Source organism: Delphinus delphis, chromosome X (genome assembly GCF_949987515.2).
Source record: "Delphinus delphis chromosome X, mDelDel1.2, whole genome shotgun sequence".
Lineage (NCBI taxonomy): Eukaryota > Metazoa > Chordata > Mammalia > Artiodactyla > Delphinidae > Delphinus > Delphinus delphis.
Window position 1 is genome coordinate 94,098,920 of NC_082704.1, and position 24,210 is coordinate 94,123,129.

Here is a 24,210-nt window from a genome sequence, read left to right on the forward strand (position 1 = left end):
TTGCCTTAATTTTTCAGGAAATATGTAGTTGTCCACTACTCTTTAGTATTACCCCATAATTCATGGTTGATAGAGTTTCACTGAAAGCCTCAGGACTTTTCTTTTTCTAATTAGTTAGAAAAAATGTTTCTAAATATATCCTATCATAGGAAATATGCATGATCGTGCAAAGAGCAATTCTTCAGAGATCCTGGAAGATAGTAAATCAACAAAAAAATCAAAGAAGGTAAGTGAAATGAATTTTTCATTTTAGTGTTAAGGCTAAAGTATTGAATTGCTTCTACTACTTTTTATATGGTGATCCACATAATTTAACTCCCTTAATATGAGTTTTGATGACTCAAGAACATGTGACGAATTTCAGGTGATGTTTCACATTTTTAATGTGCATATTTACTTATTGGATTTTAGATTATGATTCAGATTGCTCTGCAAAAAAAAAATAGCATGTTCCTTTCAATCATCCCACGCATACTGATTCATCTTACAATAAAAGATATGTAAAAGAACTCTACTGCTTTAATTATAAGAGTATAGTATCCTGAGAGTCTAGAAGAGAGTAAGGCAAAGCCAAGAAATAGGATGAATGAAAACATAAAGGTGACTGTGCTTAGAAAACATTACAACATGCTACTCCAGTCTCTCCTAGTACCTGTTTTGGAGTTGTTACAAGTCTGATGGATACATTTCTTCTTCTTGGAAGTAAATTACTCTTTCCACTTGCAGAAAAACTTTATTTAATCATGAGAACACATTTCCAGGTAGAAGTGTTAGGAGGTAACATGGAAGACAAGAAAAATGAAAAGCCTCGTTAATTCTTATTCAACCTAGGTGTCAGCTTAAATGTCATTTCCACACAGAGGCCTTTTGTAACCAGCAGCACTTATATAAATTATTATGTCCCATTATTATTCTCTCACAGAGCACCCTTTTCTCATACTTCTTAGTATTTGTCACAGTTTGCAATTACATAGTCATTTGTATATTCATTTACTTTATGTCTGTATCTCCCCACTGGCCTTCAGCTCCTTGGGGACATAAACTATTTTCTGTTTCACTTTCTAGTGTATCCTTAGCACTTATCACAGTTCCTGGTAAATGGTAGATGCTCAGTAAATATTTTTGGTTGACAATGAATTGTAAAATGTGAGGGGGTAAGAAAGAGGAAAGGATGAAGGTAAAACCAGGAGCCGCCCTTAGGGTAGTAAACAGCCTGTCTCTTGCCATCTTTGTAGGTATATGCCACTCTGAAATTCCTTTCAGAATTACTTCAGAAATTTCAGAAGTTATTTTAGCCCAAATCTCCATATTGTTATCTTTTACTAAAAATTACTTCATGACCATTTTTATCTTTATAAAATTATAAGTTTGGATTACCGTACCCAAAAGTTGTCTGTGACCTGGCTCAAAGGACACTTCAGAATTATTATCCTTCTTAGAATTATAACATGCATCGCTAGAACATTTCATCAAGGTTTAAGAACTTTTTAGATTCTCCATCTAGTAGAACAGAACATTTAACAGATATTCCACCAGTATACTTCATAATGTTCCTGTGAAAACTTTTTTCAGTTATAAAGAGCTCAGGGAAAGAGTCTGGAAAAGAAAATCAAATCTGAGGGAGAAGCATAAAAAGTAAAGGAGTCAGGAGACCTAAGAACCTAAGGGGAGGAAAAATGAAATGAAGCAGCAGAAAAAAATACTTGAAACACACCTCTGACCAAATGAAAATGCATATTGTAGAATACGTGGTCGAGTTTAGGGAACTTTTCAGGCTCTCCCGTCTTCAACATTGTCCATAGTTGGTAGGATTTGGATACGCAGGACAGGAGAGGCCGGAGCCAGGGAAGGCATGCTGTGTGGCAGGCACCTACTGTAGCATCAGGGAGCCCCACCAGTCCATGGGACAAAGGTGAGGCCAGGCCAGGATACAGAGTGCCAGGCTGACAAATTCAGTCTTAAACTTTGATTCTGCTTAAATTCTCATTTATACCTAATGGAAAAATATAATTCAGTAAGTATGCATTTCCTTGGATAAAGAAAAGAAAAAGTATTGAAAATTATATTTTAAAAAGTCAAGCAGTAATAAATGTATTTCCTACTTAAAGAATAGTCTGTTATTCTATATTTTTTAAAAAGGAAATAGATGATTTAGATGAGATTTTTTTCAATCATTCCCACATTATATATTTTAATCTACAATGTCTCTAACCTATTTATACCATCTAAGCCAAACAAATCAAACTGTTTTTAAAACTTGGAAAATAAATGATGCATTACTCATATCAAGATAAGCATGTGTTTGAAATTTTACATCCCTTCCCTTAATTAGACAGCCACTCCAAAGGTAATTTAAAAAAAAAAAAAAGAAAGAAGTACACTCTTGGTCTCTACAAGACAGAATTCACCATTGAATTTTGTTTTGATGATTTTAAATGTTTCAGATAGCCAGGTTAGGACCCATAATTTTAATTGGTGGCAGAGATCTTCTGATTGTTATATTTGGAAATCGCCAAATATTGCTTTTCCAAACTGTAGCAAATTTGAATCCACAGTTAGCTGCTAAGAAAAATGTGTTATTGGCTTAATTTCCACCTAAGTAAGCTACTGAAAAAAGCAGTAAGCTTTTAGCTATTAATAATAATTTCTTCCCATCATGGAATTAGTTTATTCATGTGTTTATTTAGCATATATTTACTGGGTGCCTCTTATGTGCCAGGCACAAGGCTAAAGGCTGCAGATAGAGAAGTTAAAAATCCAGTGCCACCCCTCAGAAACTAGCTAGAATATGGCAGATCCCCGGATAGTTCCCCATGCCAGTTCACAGTCAATAGATTTCTTATTCATTGTCACTACCATAAATATAAGAGGCTGAGATGAGAATTTGTCCACCAAAAATTATGCCTGTGGATTCTTGCCTTTCCTGATGGCTTCCTTTTCTCTGATGCTAAGCTTTATTCACCATGGCAGCACAATTCAGCATGTTTGCCCCAAGTACACAGTTAGCTTTGCTCTATTGTGAGGAAAATCTGAGGTCAATTATACATATGGTATCCTGTTGCTGTCAGTTTTTTCAGGCTTAATACCTGAGACTATCACTTTCAGACCCACCCAATAATTACTCCCCTGCTTTTTAAAAATAGCTTTATTTAGGTATAATTGACCTATAATGAACTACACATATTTGAAGTATATAATCTGATTAGTTTTGACATACATATACAGCTGTGAAAGCATAATCACAATCAAGTGAGTGAACAGTGCCATTATCAGCAGAAGGTTCTTTGTGCCTCTCTGTGATCCCTGTCTACACCCCACATCCCCCTGCTGTATGCAGCAAATAACTGATACTGTTTTGAGATTCATCCATGCATGTATCAATAGTTCATTCCTTTATATTGCTGAGTGGTATTCTATTTTGAGTTAATTTCTTATATGGTAAAGGTATGAATTGAAGTTCTTTTTTTCGCATATGGACATCCCATTGTTCTAGCACCATTTTTTGAAAAATTTTTTTAAAAGCCTGTCCTCTACTGAATTGCCTTCATACCTTTGTCAGAAAGCAATTGAGTTTTTATGTGTGAGCCTATTTCTGGACTCTGTATTCTGTTCCTTTGATCTGTTTATCTTGTGCCAGTACCACACTGTCTTGATTACTGTAGCTTTGATATAAGTCTTGAAATCAGGAACTGTTAGTCCTCCAACTTTGCTCCTTTTCACACTTGTTTTGGCTATTCTAGACTCTTTGCACTTCCATGTGAATTTTTATAATCGGTTTGTCAATTAATGAAAAAAATGCCTGCTGGGATTTTGATTTGGCATTGTTTTTGAATCTACAGATAAACTTGGGAAGAATTAACATTTTAACAATATTAAGTCTCCTAATTCATGAACATGACATTTCTCTTCATTTATTGATATCTTCTCAAATTTCCTTTAGCAACATTTTGTTGAATGTTTCTTAACATGGAAGTTGAGATCACTGATTTGAGACCTTTCTTATTTTCTGTTATAGGCTTTTTGTGTTATAAATTTCCCCTGAAGTACTTGATATGTTGTGTTTTCATTTTCATTCAGTTCAGAATACTTTCTAATTTCCCCTTTGATTTCTTCTTGACTCATGGGTTATTTAATTTCAGTGTTGCTGGAGATTTTTCCAGTGATCTTTCTGTTATTACTTTCTAATTTAATTACATTGTAATTGGAGAACATACTTAGTCTGAATTGATTCCTTTTAAATTTATTGAGACACATTTTATGGCCCAGAATCAAGTTTATCTTGGTAAATGTTCATTTGAGAAGAAGGTTGAGAAGAATACTGTGGTTGGGTGGAGTGTTCTGTCAGTGACAGTTAGGTCAAGTTGGTTGATAGTGTTATTCAAGTCTTCTCCATCCTTCCTGATTTTCTGTCTACTTGTTCTATTATTGAAAGAGAGGTATTAAAATCCCTGACTATAAATTGTGGATTTGTCTAATTTCCCTTGTACTTCTATTAATTTTTGCTTTATGTATCTTAAAGCTATTATTTGGTTCTATAATGTTTAGAATTGTTACCTGCTCTAATTAATTGACTCCTTCATCATTATGAAATGACCTTCTTTATACCCAATGATAGTCTTTGCTCTAAAATCTACTTGATCTGATATTATATAGCCACTTTAGCTTTCTTTGGATTAGAGTTATCATCTTTTAACATACTTTTACTTTTAACCCATTTGTGATTTTACATTTGAAGTACATTTGATTTAGGCAGCATGCAGATGGATCTTGCTTCTTTTTTTCCTAACATCTTTATTGGAGTATAATTGCTTTACAATGGTGTGTTTCTGCTGTATAACAAAGTGAGTCAGCTATACATAAACATATATCCCCATATCTCCTCCCTCTTGCGTCTCCCTTCCTCCCACCCTCCCTATCCCACCCCTCTAGGTGGTCACAAAGCACCCAGCTGATCTCCTTGTGCTATGCGGCTGCTTCCCCCTAGCTATCTATTTTACATTTGGTAGTGTATATGTGTCCATGCCACTCTCTCACTTCGTCCCAGCTTACCCTTCTCCCTCCCCATGTACTCAAGTCCATTCTCTACGTCTGTGTCCATCGACCTCACAACAAATAACTCAGTTTCATTTCTTTCTGTGATTGAGTTAATACTCCATTGTATACATGTGCCACATCTTCTTTATCCCTTCATCTGTTGATGGACACTTAGGTTGTTTCCATGTCCTGGCTATTGTAAATACAGCTGTGATAAACACTGTGCTGCCTGACTCTTTTTAAATTATGGTTTTCTCAGGGTATATGCCCAGTAGTGGGATTGCTGGGTCATATGGTAATTCTATTCTTAGTTTTTTAAGGAACCTCCATACTGTTCTCCATAGTGGCTGTGTGAATTTACATTCCCACCAACAGTGCAAGAGGGTTCCCTTTCCTCCACACCCTCTCCAGCATTTATTGTCTGTAGATTTTTTTTTTTTTTTTTGTCTGTAGATTTTTTGATGATGGCCATACTGACTGGTGTGAGGTGATACCTCATTGTAGTTTTGATTTGCATTTCTCTAATGATTAGTGATGTTCAGCATCCTTTCATGTGTTTGTTGGCAATCTGGATATCTTCTTTGGAGAAATGTCTATTTAGGTCTTCTGCCCATTTTTGGATTAGGTTGTTTGTTCTTTTGATATTGAGCTGCATAAGCTGCCTGTATATTTTGGAGATTAATTCTTTGTCAGTTCCTTCATTTGCAAATATGTTCTCCCATTCTGAGGGTTGTCTTTTCATCTTGTTTATGGTTTCCTTTGCTGTGCAAAAGCTTTTAAGTTTCATTAGGTCCCATTTGTTTATTTTTTTTTAATTTCCATTTCTCTAGGAGGTGGGTCAAAAAGGACCTTGCTGTGATGTATGTCATAGAGTGTTCTGCCTATGTTTTCCTCTAAGAGTTTGATAGTGTCTGGCCTTACATTTAGGTCTTTAATCCACTTTGAGTTTATTTTTGTGTATAATGCTAGGAAGTGTTCTAATTTCATTCTTTTACATGTAGCTGTCCAGTTTTCCCAGCACCACTTATTGAAGAGGCTGTCTTTTCTCCATTGTATATTCTTGCCTCCTTTATCAAAGATAAGGTGACCATACGTGTGTGGGTATATCTCTGGGCTTTCTATCCTGTTCCATTGATCTATATTTCTGTTTTTGTGCCAGTACTATACTGTCTTGATGACTGTAGCTTTGTAGTATAGTCTGAAGTCAGGGTGCCTGATTCTTCCAGGTCCGTTTTTCGTTCTCAAGATTGCTTTGGCTATTCGGGGTCTTTTGTGTCCTTTCAAATTGTGAAATATTTTTTGTTCTACTTCTGTGAAAAATGCTGTTGGTAGTTTGATAGGGATTACATTGAATCTGTAGATTGCTTTGGGTAGTATAGTCATTTTCACAATGTTGATTCTTCCCATCCAAGAACATGGTATATCTCTCCATCTGTTTGTATCATCTTTAGTTTCTTTCATCAGTGTCTTATAGTTTTCTGCATATAGGTCTTTTGTCTCCCTAGGTAGGTTTATTCCTAGGTATTTTATTCTTTTTGTTGCAACGGTAAATGGGAGTGTTTCCTTAATTTCTCTTTCAGATAGTTCATCATTAGTGTATAGGAATGCAAGAGATTTCTGTGCATTAATTTTGTATCCTGCTACTTTACCAAATTCATTGATTAGCTCTAGCAGTTTTCTGGTAGCATCTTTGGGATTCCCTATGTATAGTATCATGTCATCTACAAACAGTGACAGCCTTACTTCTTCTTTTCCGATTTGGATTCCTTTTATTTATTTTTCTTCTCTGACTGCTGTGGCTAAAACTTCGAAAACTATGTTGAATAATAGTGGTGACAGTGGGCAACCTTGTCTTCTTCCTGATCTTAGAGGAAATGGTTTCAGTTTTTCACCATTGAGAACGATGTTGGCTGCAGGTTTGTCAGATATGCCCTTTATTATGTTGAGGTAAGTTCCCTCTATGCCTACTTTCTGGAGGGTTTTTATCATAAATGCGTGTTGAATTTTGTCAAAAGCTTTTACTACATCTGTTGAGATGATCACATGGTTTTTCTCCTTCAATTTGTTAATATGGTGTATCACATTGATTGATTTGCATATATTGAAGAATCCTTGCATTCCTGGGATAAACCCCACTTGATCATGGTGTATGATCCTTTTAATGTGTTGTTGGATTCTTTGTGCTAGTATTTTGTTGAGGATTTTTGCATTTATGTTCATCAGTGATATTGACCTGTAGTTTTCTTTTTTGGTGACATCTTTGTCTGGTTTGTTATCAGGGTGATGGTGGCCTCGTAGAATGAGTTTGGGAGTGTTCCTCCCTCTGCTACATTTTGGAAGAGTTTGAGAAGGGTAGGTGTTAGCTCTTCTCTAAATGTTTGATAGAATTCGCCCGTGAAGCCATCTGGTCCTGGGCTTTTGTTTGTTGGAAGATTTTTAATCACAGTCTCAATTTCAGTGCTTGTGATTGGTTTGTTTATGCTTTCTATTTCTTCCTGGTTCAGTCTCAGAAGGTTTTGCTTTTCTAAGAATTTGTCCATTTCTTCCAGGTTGTCCATTTGATTGGCATATAGTTGCTTGTAGTAATCTCTCATGATCCTTTGTATTTCTGCAGTGTCAGTTGTTATTCCTCATTTTTCATTTCTAATTCTGCTGATTTGAGTCTTCTCCCTTTTTTTTCCTGTTGTGTCTGGCTAATGGTTTATCAATTTTGTTTATCTTCTCCAAGTTTTAGTTTTATTGCTCTTAGCTATTGTTTCCTTCATTTATTTTTGATCTGATCTTTATGATTTCTTTCCTTCTGCTACCTTTGGGGGTTTTTTGTTCTTCCTTCTCTAATTGCTTTAGATGTAAGGTTACATTGTTCATTTGAGATGTTTCTTGTTTCTTGAGGTAGGATTGTATTGCTATAAACTTCCCTCTTAGAACTCCTTTTGCTGCATCCCATAGGTTTTGGGTCGTCATGTTTTCATTGTCATTTGTTTCTAGGTATTTTTTGATTTCATCTTTGATTTCTTCAGTGATCTCTTGGTTATTTAGTAGTGTATTGTTTATCCTCCATGTGTTTGTATTTTTGACAGATTTTTTCCTGTAATTGATATCTAGTCTCATAGTGTTGTGGTCGGAAAAGATACTTGATACAATTTCAGTTTTTTTAAATTTACCAGTGCATGATTTGTGACCCAAGTTATGATCTATCCTGGAGAATGTTCCATGAGCACTTGAGAAGAAAGTGTATTCTGTTGTTTTTGGATGGAATGTCCTATAAATTTCAATTAAGTCCATCTTGTTTAATGTATCATTTAAAGTTTGTGTTTCCTTATTTGTTTTCATTTTGGATTATCTGTCCATTGGTGAAAGTGGGGTGTTAAAGTCCCCTACTATGATTGTGTTACTGTCGATTTCCCCTTTTATGGCTCTTAGTAATTGCCTTATGTATTGAGGTGCTCCTATGTTGGGTACATAAATATTTACAATTGTTATATCTTGTTCTTGGATGGATCCCTTGATCATTATGTAGTGTCCCTCTTTGTCTCTTTGTAGTGTCCTTCTTTGTCTCTTTATTTACTATAATAAAACATATAGTCTTTATTTTAAAGTCTGTTTTGTCTGATATGGGAATTGCTACTCCAGCTTTCTTTTGATTTCCATTTGCATGGAATATCTTTTTCCATCCCCTCACTTGCAGTCTGTATGTGTCCCTAGGTCTGAAGTGGGTCTCTTGTAGACAGCATATATACATGTCTTGTTTTTGTATCCATTCAGCCAGTCTGTGTCTTTTGTTTCTAGCATTTAAGCCATTTACATTTAAGATAGTTATTGATAGGTGTTCCTATTACCATTTTCTTAATTATTTGGGGTTTGTTATGGTAGGTGTTTTCCTTCTCTTGTGTTTCCTGCCTAGAGAAGTTCCTTTAGCATTTGTTGTAAAGCTGGTTTGGTGGTGCTGAATTCTCTTAGCTTTTGCTTGTCTGTAAAGATTTTAATATCTCCATTGAATCTGAATGAGATCCTTGCTGGGTAGAATAATCTTGGTTTTAGGTTTTTTCTTTCATCACTTTAACTATGTCCTGCCCTGCCTTCTGGCTTGCAGAGTTTCTGCTGAAAGATCAGCTGTTAACCTTATGGGGATTCCCTTGTATGTTATTTGTTGCTTTTCCCTTGCTGCTTTTAATATTTTCTCTTTGTATTTAATTTTTGATAGTTTGATTAATATGTGTCTTGGCGTGTTTCTCCTTGGATTTATCCTGTATGGGACTCTGCACTTCCTGGACTTGATTGACTATGTCCTTTCCCATATTAGGGAAGTTTTCAACTATAATCTCTTCAAATATTTTCTCAGTCCCTTTCGTTTTCTCTTCTTCTTCTGGGACCCCTATAATTCAGATGTTGGTGCGTTTAATTTTGTCCCAGAGGTCTCTGAGACTGTCTTCAATTCTTTTCATTCTTTTTTCTTTATTCTGCTCTGCGGTAGTTATTTCCACTATTTTATCTTCCAGGTCACCTATCCATTCTTCTGCCTCAGTTACCTGCTATTGATTCCTTCTAGAGAATTTTTAATTGCATTTATTGTGTTGTTCGTCATTGTTTGTTTGCTCTTTAGTTCTTCTACGTCCTTGTTAAACGTTTCTTGCATTTTCTCCATTCTATTTCCAAGATTTTGGATCATCTTTTACTATCATTGCTCTGAATTCTTTTTCAGGTAGACTGCCTATTTCCTTGCCATTTGTTTGGTCTGTTGTGTTTTTACCTTGCTCCTTCATCAGCTGTGTATTTCTCTGTCTTCTCATTTTGCTTAACTTACTGTGTTTGGGGTCTCCTTTCCACAGGCTGCAGGTTCGTAGTTCCCATTGTTTTTGGTGTGTGCCCCCATTGGGGGAGGTTGGTTCAGTGGGTTTTGTAGGCTTCCTGGTGGAGGGGACTGGTGCCTGTGTTCTGGTGAATGAAGCTGGATCTTGTCTTTCTGGTGTGCAGGACCGCATCTGGTGGTGTGTTTTGGAGTGTCTGTGTACTTATGATTTTAGGCAGCCTCTCTGCTAATGGGTGGGGTTGTGTTCCTGTCTTGCTAGTTGTTTGGCACAGGGTGTCCAGCACTGTAGCTTGCTGGTCACTGAGTGGAGCTGGGTGTTCACGTTGAGATGTAGGTATCTGAGAGAGCTTTCACCATTTGCTGGAGCACCAGGGTCTTGCTTTTTTATCTAATCTGAAAACCTCTGCCTATTTATTTATTTATTTATTTATGGCTGCGTTGGTTCTTCGTTGCTGCGCACAGGCTTTCTCTAGTTGCAACCAGCAGGGGCTACTCTTTGTTGTGGTGCCCGGGCTTCTCATTGCATTGGCTTCTCTTGTGGTGGAGCACAGGTTCTAGGCATGTGGACTTCAATAGTATTGGCATGTGGACTCGGTAGTTGTGGCTCACAGGCTCTAGAGTGCAGGCTCAGTAGTTGTGGCGCACAGGCTTAGTTGCTCCGCGGCATGTGGGATCTTCCCGGACCAGGGCTCGAGCCCGTGTCCCCTGCATTGGCAGGTGGATTCTTAACCACTGCGCCACCAGGGAAGGCCCTGCCTTTTTCATTGGAGCATTTAGACCAGTTATATTTAATCTAATTATTGGTATCATTAGGTTTAAGTCTATTATCTTACCACTGGTAGTATTCTTCTTTGTTCCTAAAAAAATGCTACTTTATTTTATCAAATATTATTATAGCTATACTAGTTTTCCTATGGTTAGCATTTTCCTAATATATCTTTTTTCATTCTTATACTTCTACTTGTACTTTAGATGTGTCTCTTGTAAATGGCCTATAAGGTGGATTCTGACTTTATACTTTTTAACATGTACCTAAAATCTAAAGCTAATCAATGTTCCTTTTTCCCAAATATTACCAGAATCTTAGAAGAGTTTTCTCTCCTATCACTCGTTTTTTTCCCATTTTACATGTTATTATATCGAGTATTCTATGAACTTTTTTAACCTCATCAATCAAATATCATTATTTGTTATACCGCTTTCTTTATTCACCATTCCTTTTCACATCTCAGATGTCCCTTCTAGAGTGTTTTTTATTCTTCCTGAAGAAATCCTTTGGAAGTTACTGCCATAAATTTCGTTCTGAAGTTAACTTTTGCAGTTGCTACTCACTGGAAAATTAATGGTGGTATGGCTGATTGACAGTTATTTTCTTTTAGTATCTGCTCCCATTGTGGCTCTTAAGAAATTTGCTTTAGTATAATTGCTGGTAACTTCACATATAATCTGTCATTTCTGTCTGGCTGCTTTTTACATTGTTTGTTTGTCTTTGATGTGCTTCATTTCACTATGAGATGCCTAGATGTGAGGGTTTTTTATTTTAACTTTCTTCCAATTCATTATGACTCTTGAATCTGAGAATTCATGTCATTCATCATTTTAAGAAAATTCTCATCCATTATATATTTGAATATTTCCTCTCTCCTCTTTGGAGCTCAAGTATAATAAAACTTTTTATTCTGTTATCTATGTCTTTTAATTTTTACTTTTATATTTTCTGTATCTAAGTGATATTTGGGGAAATTTCAGAGCTTGTCTGTTTCATAGTATCTTTTCATCTGAGACTAATCTGCTATTTAACCTCCTTATTGAGTTTTAATTTCAGTTATGTTTTTCACATATTGAAGTGAAATTCTATTTTGATTCTTTTTCAAATCAATCTGATCTTTTACCTTGTTTTGTTTACCTAGTACCCTGTTTTTTATTATAGTACTTTAAATAATTTAAGCAAACTTATTTTATATTCTGTATTTAGTTATTCCAACGTCAGACATCCTCCAGAGTCTAAATCTGTTTGTTGCTTTGGCTGGCTTGCTAGTGGTGTCTTGTTTCCTTCTGTGTTTTGAAATTTGGATTGTAAATTCATGTTCAACCAGGACTTTTTGTGGAAATCCTTTAAAGCTTAGATTACTGTAAGTCCATCCATAGAGAATTTATATAAAATTCTGTTAGCTTCCCTGGGTGTTACCATTTCGGGACAGCTTTTAGTCAATGTCTCAGTTAAGGGTTTTCCACCAGTACCGTACATGTGAACCCCAAACTCACATTAGGAAAACATCATTAGGCTGAGAGAGACATGTTATTTTGTTCTCTTCCATTGTTTGTAGGTGGACTTACATTAAAGGCCTAGTTCTCAGAGGGTCCCCACTTTACATAGGAGTCTCAGTTCCATTTCTCCATATTTTGTGAGATCAAATCTGTTAAAATCCAAGAGTTGAAGTTATGAGATCAGTAAAAGCTATTTCAGTACTCAACTCACCCCTGAGGCTTCCTGCTCCCTCTTTTTTTGTCCCACAGGGATTTCCCTTCATTTTATGTGAGCTTACCCACACATTATAAAATTATATTTTGTATACTTCTAAAGCATTTCTCGGCATTTTGTAGTGGCAGAATTTTTCAAGATGTGTATATTCCTACACAATAGCAGGAACAGGAGTTCTCCCATTTTAGTTCATAGACTCTATCTAGGCTAACTTTTTGGGTTACAACTTTTCATTCTAGTTCCTCCATTCTTTAAGGCTAAAGGCAAGCTATTATTATTCGCACCATTTTAATTTCTGAAGGAGCCAGATCTTCAGCTGTTCTTTGGTTTTGGCATCTTGTCAGAACCATTACTTGGGTTGTCATTCTTTAGGAATCCTGTTTTCTCTCTGGCTAAATCCTCAAAGGGCTTAAATCATTTGGAACTTTTCAGTTATCATCTTCCTTGATGTCTCCTGCATGTGCCTTGTTGGCCACTCTCTTCTTGATATTTTCCTCCCCTGACTTCTGAGTTGCCTTTTTTTCCTGATTTTGTTCCTACAAAACTCAGTCCCCAGTGCTGGCTCCTCTTCCTCTGCCTACCTTTCACACTTGGCTTTTCCTCAGTCTCTTTTCTTCTGTTTTCTCTTCTGCCCACCTGGAATCCCTGGGTTATGGAGTCTACTTTCGTCTCTTCAGCTGTCATCTGCATTCTGCCTGTCCGCAGCCCTGGCCTCCCCTGAGCAGCAGGTCTGTATATCCAACTGCCTACTCAGACCCCTGGGGCTCCCACCCCCATCATTTGGCAGCACTAACACTTTGCCAGAAGTTCTGATCTACAGGAATGGGGAGGTATGTCCTCTAGAAGATGCTGGTTTTCATCTTTTTCTCTTATAACAAAACAAAGTGAAATACTAAATTTGTTCTTTGAAGAAAAATGTTAACATATTACCAAAGCACTGATAGTGTTGAAGGGTAAACCCTGAAAGGTCTTGTTTTAGGCAAGAATCATGATTGCAATTGGTAAAAGAAAAAAGGCTGGTGGATGCTAAGACTGTACCATTGTGGTGCCTCATAAAGATGTGATGAAATAATGTTAAGACTTGTTGAAAATTATACCCCCTAAATACTGTTAAGTGACTGTTTCGCTTGCTGAAATGAATTCTCTGTGTGTTTTTTTTCTAGATTTTCCTCTTTAAAAGGATGTCATTGACGAGCCAGAAAAGTAGAAAGCAGAATAATAATGAGCCACTCCCAGAGATAAAATCAATAGGAGATAAAACAGCTTTTAAAAAGAATAAGAAAGATGCCAACAAGAAGCACATGGGGCAAAATCATCAGGATACCTCACCCCCAAATATGGAGAGAAGGTCAAAATCTTGCATAATACTGTGAATATATGTTTATGTTTTCATGGTCACCATGCCCATTGTAATTTATACTTGAAAAACATTTGAGCTCTGACAGAAAGTTTCTAATAACAAACTTTTAAAGATATAACTTAAGAACGTGTTTTATTTGGTTTGAATAGTATGACCAGTTTTGATATTTATTTAAATGCTGATATTTTTGACAAGCAATTTCAGAATATGTGTATCTCAGACTCTCCTTCAAGCGTTGTGGCCTTAACTGTTCAGTGTTGCAATATAAAATATATTTTTATATGTGAAACTTAAATTAAGATATTTCATAGTTTTTACCAAATTTTACTGCTTTATAATTTCATAAGGCAATATTTGCAATCTCATGACACTAACAGTTTTTAATGTATTTGCAATTTTCAAAAACGGAGTCAAAGTTGTTTTTAATGAACATATTTTAATAAACTATAGCTGGTCGGTTCCACTGTTTAAATGGGTGAATATGAATAAAATTTGGAGGTACTTGGAGTTATCAGTTGACAAAACAGGGGCAAAAAAAATCTAATTTTAAAATATTGAAAGATGCAAAATGCATTTCCCTTTGAGTAAAGAAAGTCTCAGGGCAACTGTATAAACAGGACATCTTTGTGGAGAAACTGTGTTGAAATTTCTTTGCTTCCCGCTCCTCTCTTTAGGGAGGTGATTTGACATGAAAACATTGCAGATTATCTGCACTGTTTGACCATGCCACAGATCACCAGTCTAGGAGAACCGGACACAGCCAGACTGGCTCATTGCAGCTGTCTCTAGCACTGACAGTGGTAACTAAGGTTGGCTGTGTCACACAGTGCTCTGCCACAAGGAATAGGAAGGGTAAAGCTGCTAAGTCTGCTCTAATAGAAACATTGCTTTCCTGTGCTCACAGATGCTACTTATTTAATTGATCAAACTACCTTCATTTTTCCCATTCTAACTTCTGACTAAAACATTTGCTTATTCAATCACAGTGACCATTGCCCCATTTAAACAAAACAAAACAAAAATACTCCATCTTTGTGTTTCACGTACAAAGGCTGTAAGGATTTTAGTCTAGAATAGATGTGATTTTGAAATCTTACAAAATAGTCTCCTATATTACATTTAGTGGAATTCTAATTTTATTAAAGGTAAGTTTAATAAAAAATTTTGCTATTGCCACTATAGTACTAGTACAGTATTGTAAAAATACTTTGCCAAAATATAAACTATAGAAGCCAAGTGGAAGTGAAACTCACAGTAATACTAAGACATGCCAGTTGTGATAGGCAGGATCCTAAAATGGCCCCCAAGGTTCCTGCCTGCTGGTATACTTGCCTTGAATAATCCCTTCCCCTTGAGAGTAGGGGAGACCAGTGAATATGATGAGCTGTCACTCCATTGCTTATGTTGTATTATGTGGAAAAGATGAAATATTTTGCAGATATAATTAAGATTCCTAATGAGTTAACTTTAAGCAAAAGAGAGATAATCCTAGGTGGGCCTGACCTAATCAGGCGAGCCCTTTCAAAAAAGATCTAGATGTCAGAGTTGGAAGAATTCAGAGCAATTCAAAGCAGTAGAGATGCTCTCCTCTTGGCCTTGAAGAAGCAAACTGCCATATTATGGAGAGGGCCATGTGCCAGGGTGAGAAGCCTCTAGGGTCTGAAGGCTTCTACTCTACAACTGCAAGGCACTGAATTCTGCCAACAACCAGTGAGCTTGGAAGAGGAACCCAATCCTCAGATTAGACCATAGACCTGGCTGACACCCTGATCGCAGCTTTGTGAGGCCCTGAGCAAAGGACCTAGCTAAGTAGTACCCAAGCTCCTGACCCATGAAAACTATGAGATAATAACTATATGTTGTTCTAATCCACTAACTTTATGGTAATTTGTTATGCAGCAGTAGAAACTAACATCAGTTTTATTCTGGGAAAGGGCCTCTCTCAAATCAGAAAATTGGCGTCTTCATCTCAGGAATGAGGGGATATTTTATTAAATTTAACAAAAACTACATTTAAACCAGGGATCGCATAACTGAAGTATTTTCAGAGGCTAAACAGATAAGCGTAATGGAGCTGCTGCCAATCTGTTCTACCTGGTAATTGCTGTTTCTCAGTACTGGGCCCAGTGTTGCCAGACCCTCAGCCATTTTAAGAGTCTCACGCTCTACCGACTGAGCTAGCCGGGCGGCTTCCCCTCAGCCATTTTAAAAAGAAGGTGGAAATGCGGGTTTTTATATAGACAACTCATTCGTGTACATGTCCATATGTGCATGCATGTACATAAACAGGGAGAGCCAAACCATAGCTGCAGGCCCAATTTTGCCCACAAAGGGCAAATTGTGACCTCTGTTTTAAACAAAATACATTATTTTGGCAAGAGGAGTTTGTTTACAAGGAAAACATGTTGAAATAATTAATTAGGCCCTGGATTTATCTCAATTGTAATCTTCCCTAGTTTGGCCTCAGATTTTAAGCAGGAAATGAGAGTTAAAGAATTAATTAGAAAAGTGATGATTCTACTAAGAAGGTAATTTTTTTATTGCATACAAATGCATACTAAGCCCTCTTGGGAGTGTGGAGAGTTGGGGGAGGATGATGGAGTGTAACTGTATTGAATACAATAAAGTAAGATGTTTCTGCTGGAAGAAGCTACATTGAAGTTAAGAGACAACAGACAAACAGGCTTAATAGCAGTCCCTCCAACAATTGTGACAGATGACTACTTTGGCATAATGTTAATACACAGTCCTAATCACTGAAACGTCAGGAAATGTTATCCTAACCCTAAAATTATTTACGAAAACTACAGCAGGAAATCTTATCTGACCAGGCCAAGCTGCATTCCCAACTAGTTCCATTTGCTTTCATTTTCATCTGGTATGTATAATATGTGTATTATGATAAATGAGATATCTTAAAGGTAAGGTTAGCAGTGGACTAGAGAGCTATATCTAACTTTAAATGACATTAATATGTTTTTATTTTAAGAAAAATCTTATCTGATTCGTGGTTAACATCTATCCCAAGATGAAAAAAAAATTTTTTTATATTCTAGAAAAGCTTTTGAAGTTTCTCAGAAGTAATCTTTACAAGTACTTTGTTTAGAATTTGTCTAGATAGTAGCACAGTACTTCTAAAAGTTACAGAATTTTCCCTATGAGTGTGTTTATTACAACAGAAGTTTTCTATTATAATATCTCAGTCTATTAATTGCTTAAAGTCATTAAAGTTCTATACATAGGAATATTTGATTTTATATTTTTAGGTAACTTATGATTTCCAACTTAGCATCAGATTTATATTAACTCCTTAATTGGTATAATTATGTAATTTACTGCAGAGAGTGATTAAGAATTACAAAAATTATATAAAAGTGTAAGCTAATTTGGGAAAACTTTTTAATTAAATTGAAACTTTCATTTTTGAATTGAATACTGATTTACATAGTGTGTTAGTTTCAGGTTTACAGCAAACTGATTCAGATATGTGTGTGTGTGTGTATTTTAGATTATTTTCCATTATAGGTTATTACAAGATATTGAATATAGTTCTCTGTGCTTATAGTAAATCCTCGTTACTTATCTATTTTATGTATAGTAGTTTGTATCTCTTAATCCCATATTCCTAACTTATCCCTCCCCTTCTCCCTTTCTTCTTAGGTAACTGTAAGTTTGTTTTCTAGGTCTTTGAATCTGTTTCTCTTTTGTATATAGGTTCATTTGTATTATTTTTTAGATTCCACATATAAGTGATATATAGTATTTGTCTTTCTCTGTCTGACTTACTTCACTTAGTATGATATTCTTTAGGTTACTCCATGTTGCTGCAATGCCATTTTTTCATTCTTTTTTATGGCTGAGTAATATTTCGTGTGTGTGTGTGTGTGTGTGTGTGTGTGTGTGTGTGTGTGTGTAAGAAGATATATATATCTTCTTAAACCAGTCATCTGTTCATGGACACTTGGCTTGTTTCCATGTCTTGGCTATTGTAAATAGTGGTGCTATGAACATTGGGATGCATGTATCTTTTCAAATTAGAGTTTTCATCTTTTCTGGATATGTGTCCAGGAATGGGATTGCTGGATCATATGGTAGTTCTATTTTAACTTTTTAAGGAACCTCCATACTGTTCTCCATAGTGGCTGCACCAATTTATATTCCCACCAACAGTGCAAGAGGGTACCCTTTTCTCCACACCCTCTCAGCATTTATTTGTAGACTTTTTGTGTGTGATATACTTTCTTTTAATTGAAGTATAGTTGATTTACAATGTTGTGTTAATTTCTTCTGTACAGCAGAGTGATTCAGTTATATATATGTTCTTTTTATGTTCTTTTTTATGTTCTTTTCCATTATGGTTTATCTCAGGATATTGAATATAATTCCCTGTGCTGTACAGTAGGACCTTGTTGTTATTTGTAGACTTTCTGATGATAGCCACTCTGACTGGTGCAAGCTGATACCTCATTGTAGTTTTGATTTGCATTTCTCTAATAATTAGTGATGTTGAGCAGCTTTTCATATGCCTGTTGGCCATATATATGTCTTCTTTGGAGAAATGTCTATTTAGGTCTCCTGCCCATTTCTTTATTGGGTTTGGGTTTTTTTGATACTGAATTGTATGAGCTGTTTGCATATTTTGGATATAAACCTCTTGTCAGTTGCATCGTTTGCAAATATTTTCTTCCATTCCATAGATTGTCATTTCATTTTGTTGATGGTTTCCTTTGCTGTGCAAAAGCTTTTAAGTTTTATTAGATCCCATTTGCTTATTTTTGCTTTTATTTCTTTTGCCTTGGGAGAGTGATCTAAGAAAATACTGCTATGATTTATGTCCTAGAATGTTTTGCCTATGTTGTCTTCTAGGAGTTTTATGGTGTCATGTCTTATATTTAGGTCTTTAAACCATTTTGAGTTAATGTTTTAATACGGTGTGATGGAGTGTTCTAATTTCATTGATTTACATGTAGCTGTCCAGCTTTCCCAATACCACTTGTTGAAGGGACTGTCTTTTCTCCATTCTTTATTCTTGCCTCCTTTGTCATACATTAATTGACCATAGGTGTGTGGGTTTATTTCTGGGCTATCTATTCTGTTCCACTGATCTCTGTCTGTTTTTGTGCCAATGCCACGTGTTTTGATTGCTGTAGCTTTGTAGTATTGTCTGAAGTCTGGAAGGGTTATGCCTCCAGTTTTGTTCTTTTTCCTCAGGATTGCTTTGGCAATTCTGGGTCTTTTGTGGTTCCATATAAATTTTAGGATTTTGTGGTTCCATATAAGGATATAAATTTTGTGGTTCCATATAAATTTGTTCTAGTTCTGTCAAAAATGTCATGGGTATTTTTACAGAGATTGCATTAAATCTGTAGACTGTTTTGGGTAGTATGGCCATTTTAGCAATATTAATTATTCCAGTCCAAGAGCATGGGATATTTTTCCATTTCTCTGAATCATCTTCAATTTCCTTTATCAGAGTTTTGTAACTTTCAGCATATAGATCTTTTACCTCCTTGATTAAGTTTATTTCTAGGTATTTTTTTGATGCAGTTTTAAAGAGGATTGTTGTTTTTTTTTAACTTTCTTTTTCTGGTATTTAATTGTTAGTGTAAAGAAATGCAACAGATTTTTGTATATTAATCTTAGATTCTGCTACCTTGCTGAATTCATTTATTAGTTCTGATAGTTTTTGTTTGTTTGTTTTGGCCATGCCACACGGCTTGCAGGATCTTAGTTCCAACCAGGGATTGAACCTGGCCACTGCAGTGAAAGCACCAAGTCCTAACCACTTGACCACCAGGGAATTCCCTAGTTCTAATAGTTTTTGTGTGGAGTCTTTATGGTTCTCTATATAGAGTATCATGTCATCTGCAAATAGTGATAGTTTTACTTTTCCCTTCCAACTTGGATACCTCTTATTTCTTTTTCTTGTCTGATATCTATGGCTAGAACTTCCAATACTATGTTGAATAGAAGTAGTGAGAGTGGGCATCTTTGTCTTGTTCCTGAATTTAGTAGGAAGGCTTTCAGCTTTTCACTGTTGAGTATTATGTTGGCTGTGGGTTTGTTGTAAATGCCTTTTATTATACTGAGATATGTTCCTTCTACCACTTTGGTGAGAGTTTTTATCATGAATGGACGTTGAATTTTATCAAATGCTTTTTCTGTGTCTATTGAGATGATCGTGTGGTTCTTTTCTTTTGTTAATGTAGTGTATCACATTGATTGATTTGCATATGTTGAACCATCCTTGCGACCTTGAAATGAATCCAACTTGGTCATGGTGTATGATCCTTTTAATGTATTGTTGGATTTGGTTTGCTAATATTTTGTTTAGTATTTTTGCATCTGTATTCATCAAAGGGATTGGCCTGTGATTTTCTTTTTTTGTAGTATCTTTGTCTGGTTTTGGAATCAAGGTGATGGTGGCTTCATAGAATGAATTTGGGAGTGTTCCTTCCTCTTCGATCTTTTGGAATAGTTTGAGAAGCATAGGTATAAGTTCTTCTCTGTATGTTTGGTGGAATTCCCCAGTGTAGCCATCTGGTCCTGGACTTTTGTTTGCAGAAAGTTTTTTATTACAAATTCTGTTTCACTTCTAGTGATCAGTCTGTTCAAATCATCTGTTTCTTCTTGACTCAGTTTTGGCAGAAACTTGTTCATTTCTTCTAGATTGTTCAATTTGTTGGCATATAACTGTTCATAGTATTCTCTTATGATTCTTTTTATTTCTGCGGTATTGGTTGTTGTTTCTCCTCTTTTTCATTTTTTACTTTATTTGGGTCCTCTCTCTTTTCTTCTTGGTGAGCCTGGCTAGAAGTTTGTCGGTTTTGTTTATCTTTTCAAAGAAAAAAACAGCTCTCGGTTTTATTGATCTTTTCTATTGTTTCTATATCTCTTATTTTATTTATTTCCTCTGATCTGTATTATTTCCTTCCTTCTGCTGACCTTGGGTGATTGCAGTGGGTTGGCGTAGGCGGAGAGTGTGACTATGAAGTGATAGTAGGAGGCAGTGTTTTTGGAGTGATGGAACTGTTTTGTATCTTGATTTTGGTGGTATTGCCTAAAACTATACATTGTAACAACTGTACACCCAATAAAGGTCAGTTTTATTACATTAATTTTTACAATACCATTGAATATACTTTTTAAAAAACCCAATTCAGTCAAATAAATTATATGGACCTAAGACAATGAGACTTGAAAATCTAACTTTTGATCTAAAGGTAAAATTTGGGTTATCTTAGAGTAGTAGTTCTTAGCCAAGGGTATATGTAAAACACAGGGAAATTTTTCAAACGTAACTGCCTATGACCTACCTGGTTCTGATTCACTAGGTCAAGGCTAGGGCTGGTCATATCTTTTAAAATAGCTTCCAAGGTAATTGTGATATAACATCAAGTGGAGAATAATTTATTTGAACTGATTACTACAAAACTTCAGAATGTTGTCTCTCACAAGCAAACTACTATAATAATTAGAAGAAATTTCCACATTGTTTTCTCTGAAAGATACTAGTTGTATTAGTCTAGGTAGTTTAACTTCTGTAACAAAGACTCTCCAAATCTGAGTTAACTGAGTATTTATTTCTTGGACATGTCAAAATACACCAGTGGTATCTACGTACCACTTGTGTGACCTTCCTCCACACAGTAATTCAGGAATCTTGTCTCTTATCATTTGGTGGCTTTAGTATTCCCTTGGAGTCTTGCCATCCTCCAGGCCTGGAAGTTGTATATATCACTTATGCCCACATTCCACTGGCATTCAATGGCATGGGCCCAACTTACTGTAAGGAAAATTGAAAAATGTAGGCTAATTGTAAGCCTAGGAAAACAAGGGCTCAACACAATTGAATATACTTACTCTGTGTGCCAATGGAGGGCATATCCATGTACTTTCACAATTAAGAGTGAAGGAGTATGGAATACTTTATACTTTTTATAATTTAAAACTCATTTTAAGACATTGCCAACAGCACAAAAAGCCAAGTTTCCAAAGCATAGTTGTGTGTTACTAAGAATACTGGAAAATATATAAAGGTTTAATTTGGGCTTTGGAGGCCTCCCACCCTATTCTTGCTTTTGATCACAAGGACCTGCTGACATCACCCCTGATTGTTTCCCTTGTCCCCTAGTGAATGGTCTTGTCCTCTAGGTTTTGTTTATTACCTCTGTTCTTCTCCAGAGTATTCAGTGAAGATCCACACAGGCGTGTTTCCTCCCTTCCTACTTCCCACACAGATAGTCACATAGACTTGAGAAAAATTCACTCATTACACATTCATTATTACAGTATATAAAAATATTATCCATAGCCACAACATGTGTACCATATGTCTTAGCACATATTATAAACTGGATGTGGTCAGTGGGATGAGCATCACAGAGGTACTCCAAGAAGAATGCACATATGGAATATAACCTCATCCCATTCTTCATTCTCCACTTAAGTGCTAGAAAAGTGATTCTTTGACTTGTGTGGTAGTGATGGCAGCAGCATTTGTACATGTGGGAAGAGGTAGAAAAAGGAGAAACAGAAAAATAGAAAGTGTCAGTGATCTACTGATACAGGAATTTATCCCCTATTTTCGTAGAAGGGCCTAAACATCAAACAAATGAAATAATCAATACATTTTGTCTGTTTCCTATGTTTGTAACAGACTGCATTTGCATTGATTTGAAAGCAAGTTTTGTTTCCAAGAAGAGATGGCTTACAAGGGATTTTATGCCTCCTCTTTCCTGAAAAGTTGAATAGAGTAACATATTGGATAGTATTTTGGCCATCTTTCACAATCATTAATAAAGGGATTACTCCAGCCACAAAGGCATCAAAGTAAGTACTTTCAGGGGTCAGAAGAGAAGGTACTCCAAAAGACCACACCTCTGTCTTCAGCATGAGGTCAGTGTCAGAACTCTGTTGTAGGATTATGACTTCTTAGTAGCAGGATTGTTTTATTTAGGAAACCAGCAAATTCTTTACTTCCATCAAGAATTGAAATATAAGACACAGGGCTCAGACAGTGTGTGGGTGAAGCAATAAGAAAAGGAGTAAGAAGTATGTGTAAACTGATAAAATCAATGTCAATTAGGCAATGGGTGTTTAGTTTCCAAGCCTGTATGTCACTTGTTCCCTAAAATTCCCAATCCTGTAGATTTTGAATCCTCAAAAGGAGGCCTAGAAGCACACTTTCCTCAGGATTGGTATCTAATACTAAGGGGAATGATCATAAAAGAGAAAATTGAGAAGTTGGAAGAAATGTGACATTTCATAAACCATAAGAGACAGTAAAAAGAGGCCTTGAAGGGATTGAAGTAGTCAAGGTTGAAAGAGAAATGGAAACCCAAATAACAGAGAGAAACATGGACCCTCCCTCTGAACTATTTGGATTTAAGCATAGCTGAAGAAGCTGAAGGAATTTGGTTTTGTAATACAAGCACAGTACGTTTTCCTTTGAGCAACTACCTGCCATGTTCAAGTTTCTGAAAATAATGTAAATGATTTTATCAATGATAAAATAGCCTACCAAACCCTCTAAATCTTGGGGCAAAAATCTGACCTCCCAAAAACCACTGCCAGAAAATTTCTTCGTATATTTGTGTAAGGCTCATTGGAAGTTGGCAAATTGTTTTCATATTTCAACAATTTGTTACTAACCACCTCAAAAGTTTCCAGAGAAAAAAGGAAGTAGAAACATAAGCACCATTGGAAAATAATTTTCTCTGCCTTTTAGAAATTTGTCTATGTTTTAGTAGGAAAAGACTAATAATTTATCCTCTCTAACTACCAAAAGATAGAACTAAAGAAATTGACTAAACTGATATTTTAAACAGCTTTGTTAAATTTTTCATTTCAGTTATTGTACTTTTCAACTCTAGAATTTTCATTTGGTCCTTTTTTATGATTTTTATTTCTCTATTGAGATTCTCTATTGACTCATTATTAACATATTTTCTTTTAATTCATTAAACATAATTTCCTTTAATTACTTGAACAAATTTATAACACCTACCTTGAAGACATTCTCGGCTAAATGCAATATCTGGGTCCACTCACAGTCAGTTTCTATTGACCACATTTTTCCTGAGTCTGGGGTACACTTTTCAGTTTGTATGTCCAGTACTTTTTGGTTTAAAAGTGGACATTTTAGATAATATTTTATATAATATATTCTAATAATTCAAGATTGTTTTATTTTTCTGGAATTGTTTTTTAGAATTTTATTTATTTTTTTATATAGCAGGTTCTTACTAGTTATCCATTTTATACATATTAGTGTATGTGTGCCAATCCCAATCTTCCAATTCTGGAAGTTTTTTGTATAGTTGTTTTATTTGTTTGATGTTTAGTTACTTGTCTGAACTTAAACTGCAGAATCTGTCTTCACCCACCTCCAACCCCCATCATCCCACCTCATTCCCAGTATCCAGTTGCTGATGTCTCTGTTCAGATTTTTAATTAGTTTTGCATTTTAGCCCAACTTCCTAAAGGTTGCTTCTGTGTCTGAATAGCTCAGTTGGTTAGCCA

The 24,210-nt window shown here is 35.7% G+C and overlaps 1 protein-coding gene across 4 annotated transcripts in view; it reads left to right on the forward strand.

The window, feature by feature from the left end:
• Positions 1 to 14,679, forward strand: part of RPGR (retinitis pigmentosa GTPase regulator) — a 62,731-nt gene extending 48,052 nt beyond the window's left edge. For 2 of the 4 annotated variants that reach the window (XM_060002318.1, XM_060002321.1), the window contains 2 exons: positions 150 to 226; positions 13,490 to 14,679. In XM_060002318.1, the coding sequence (XP_059858301.1) occupies positions 150 to 226; positions 13,490 to 13,699 (287 nt within the window). In that variant the 3' untranslated portion in view covers positions 13,700 to 14,679. The remainder of the gene's footprint in view (positions 1 to 149; positions 227 to 13,489) is intronic. The other 2 variants (XM_060002319.1, XM_060002320.1) reach the window with 1 other exon arrangement.
• Positions 14,680 to 24,210: the final 9,531 nt, after the last annotated feature.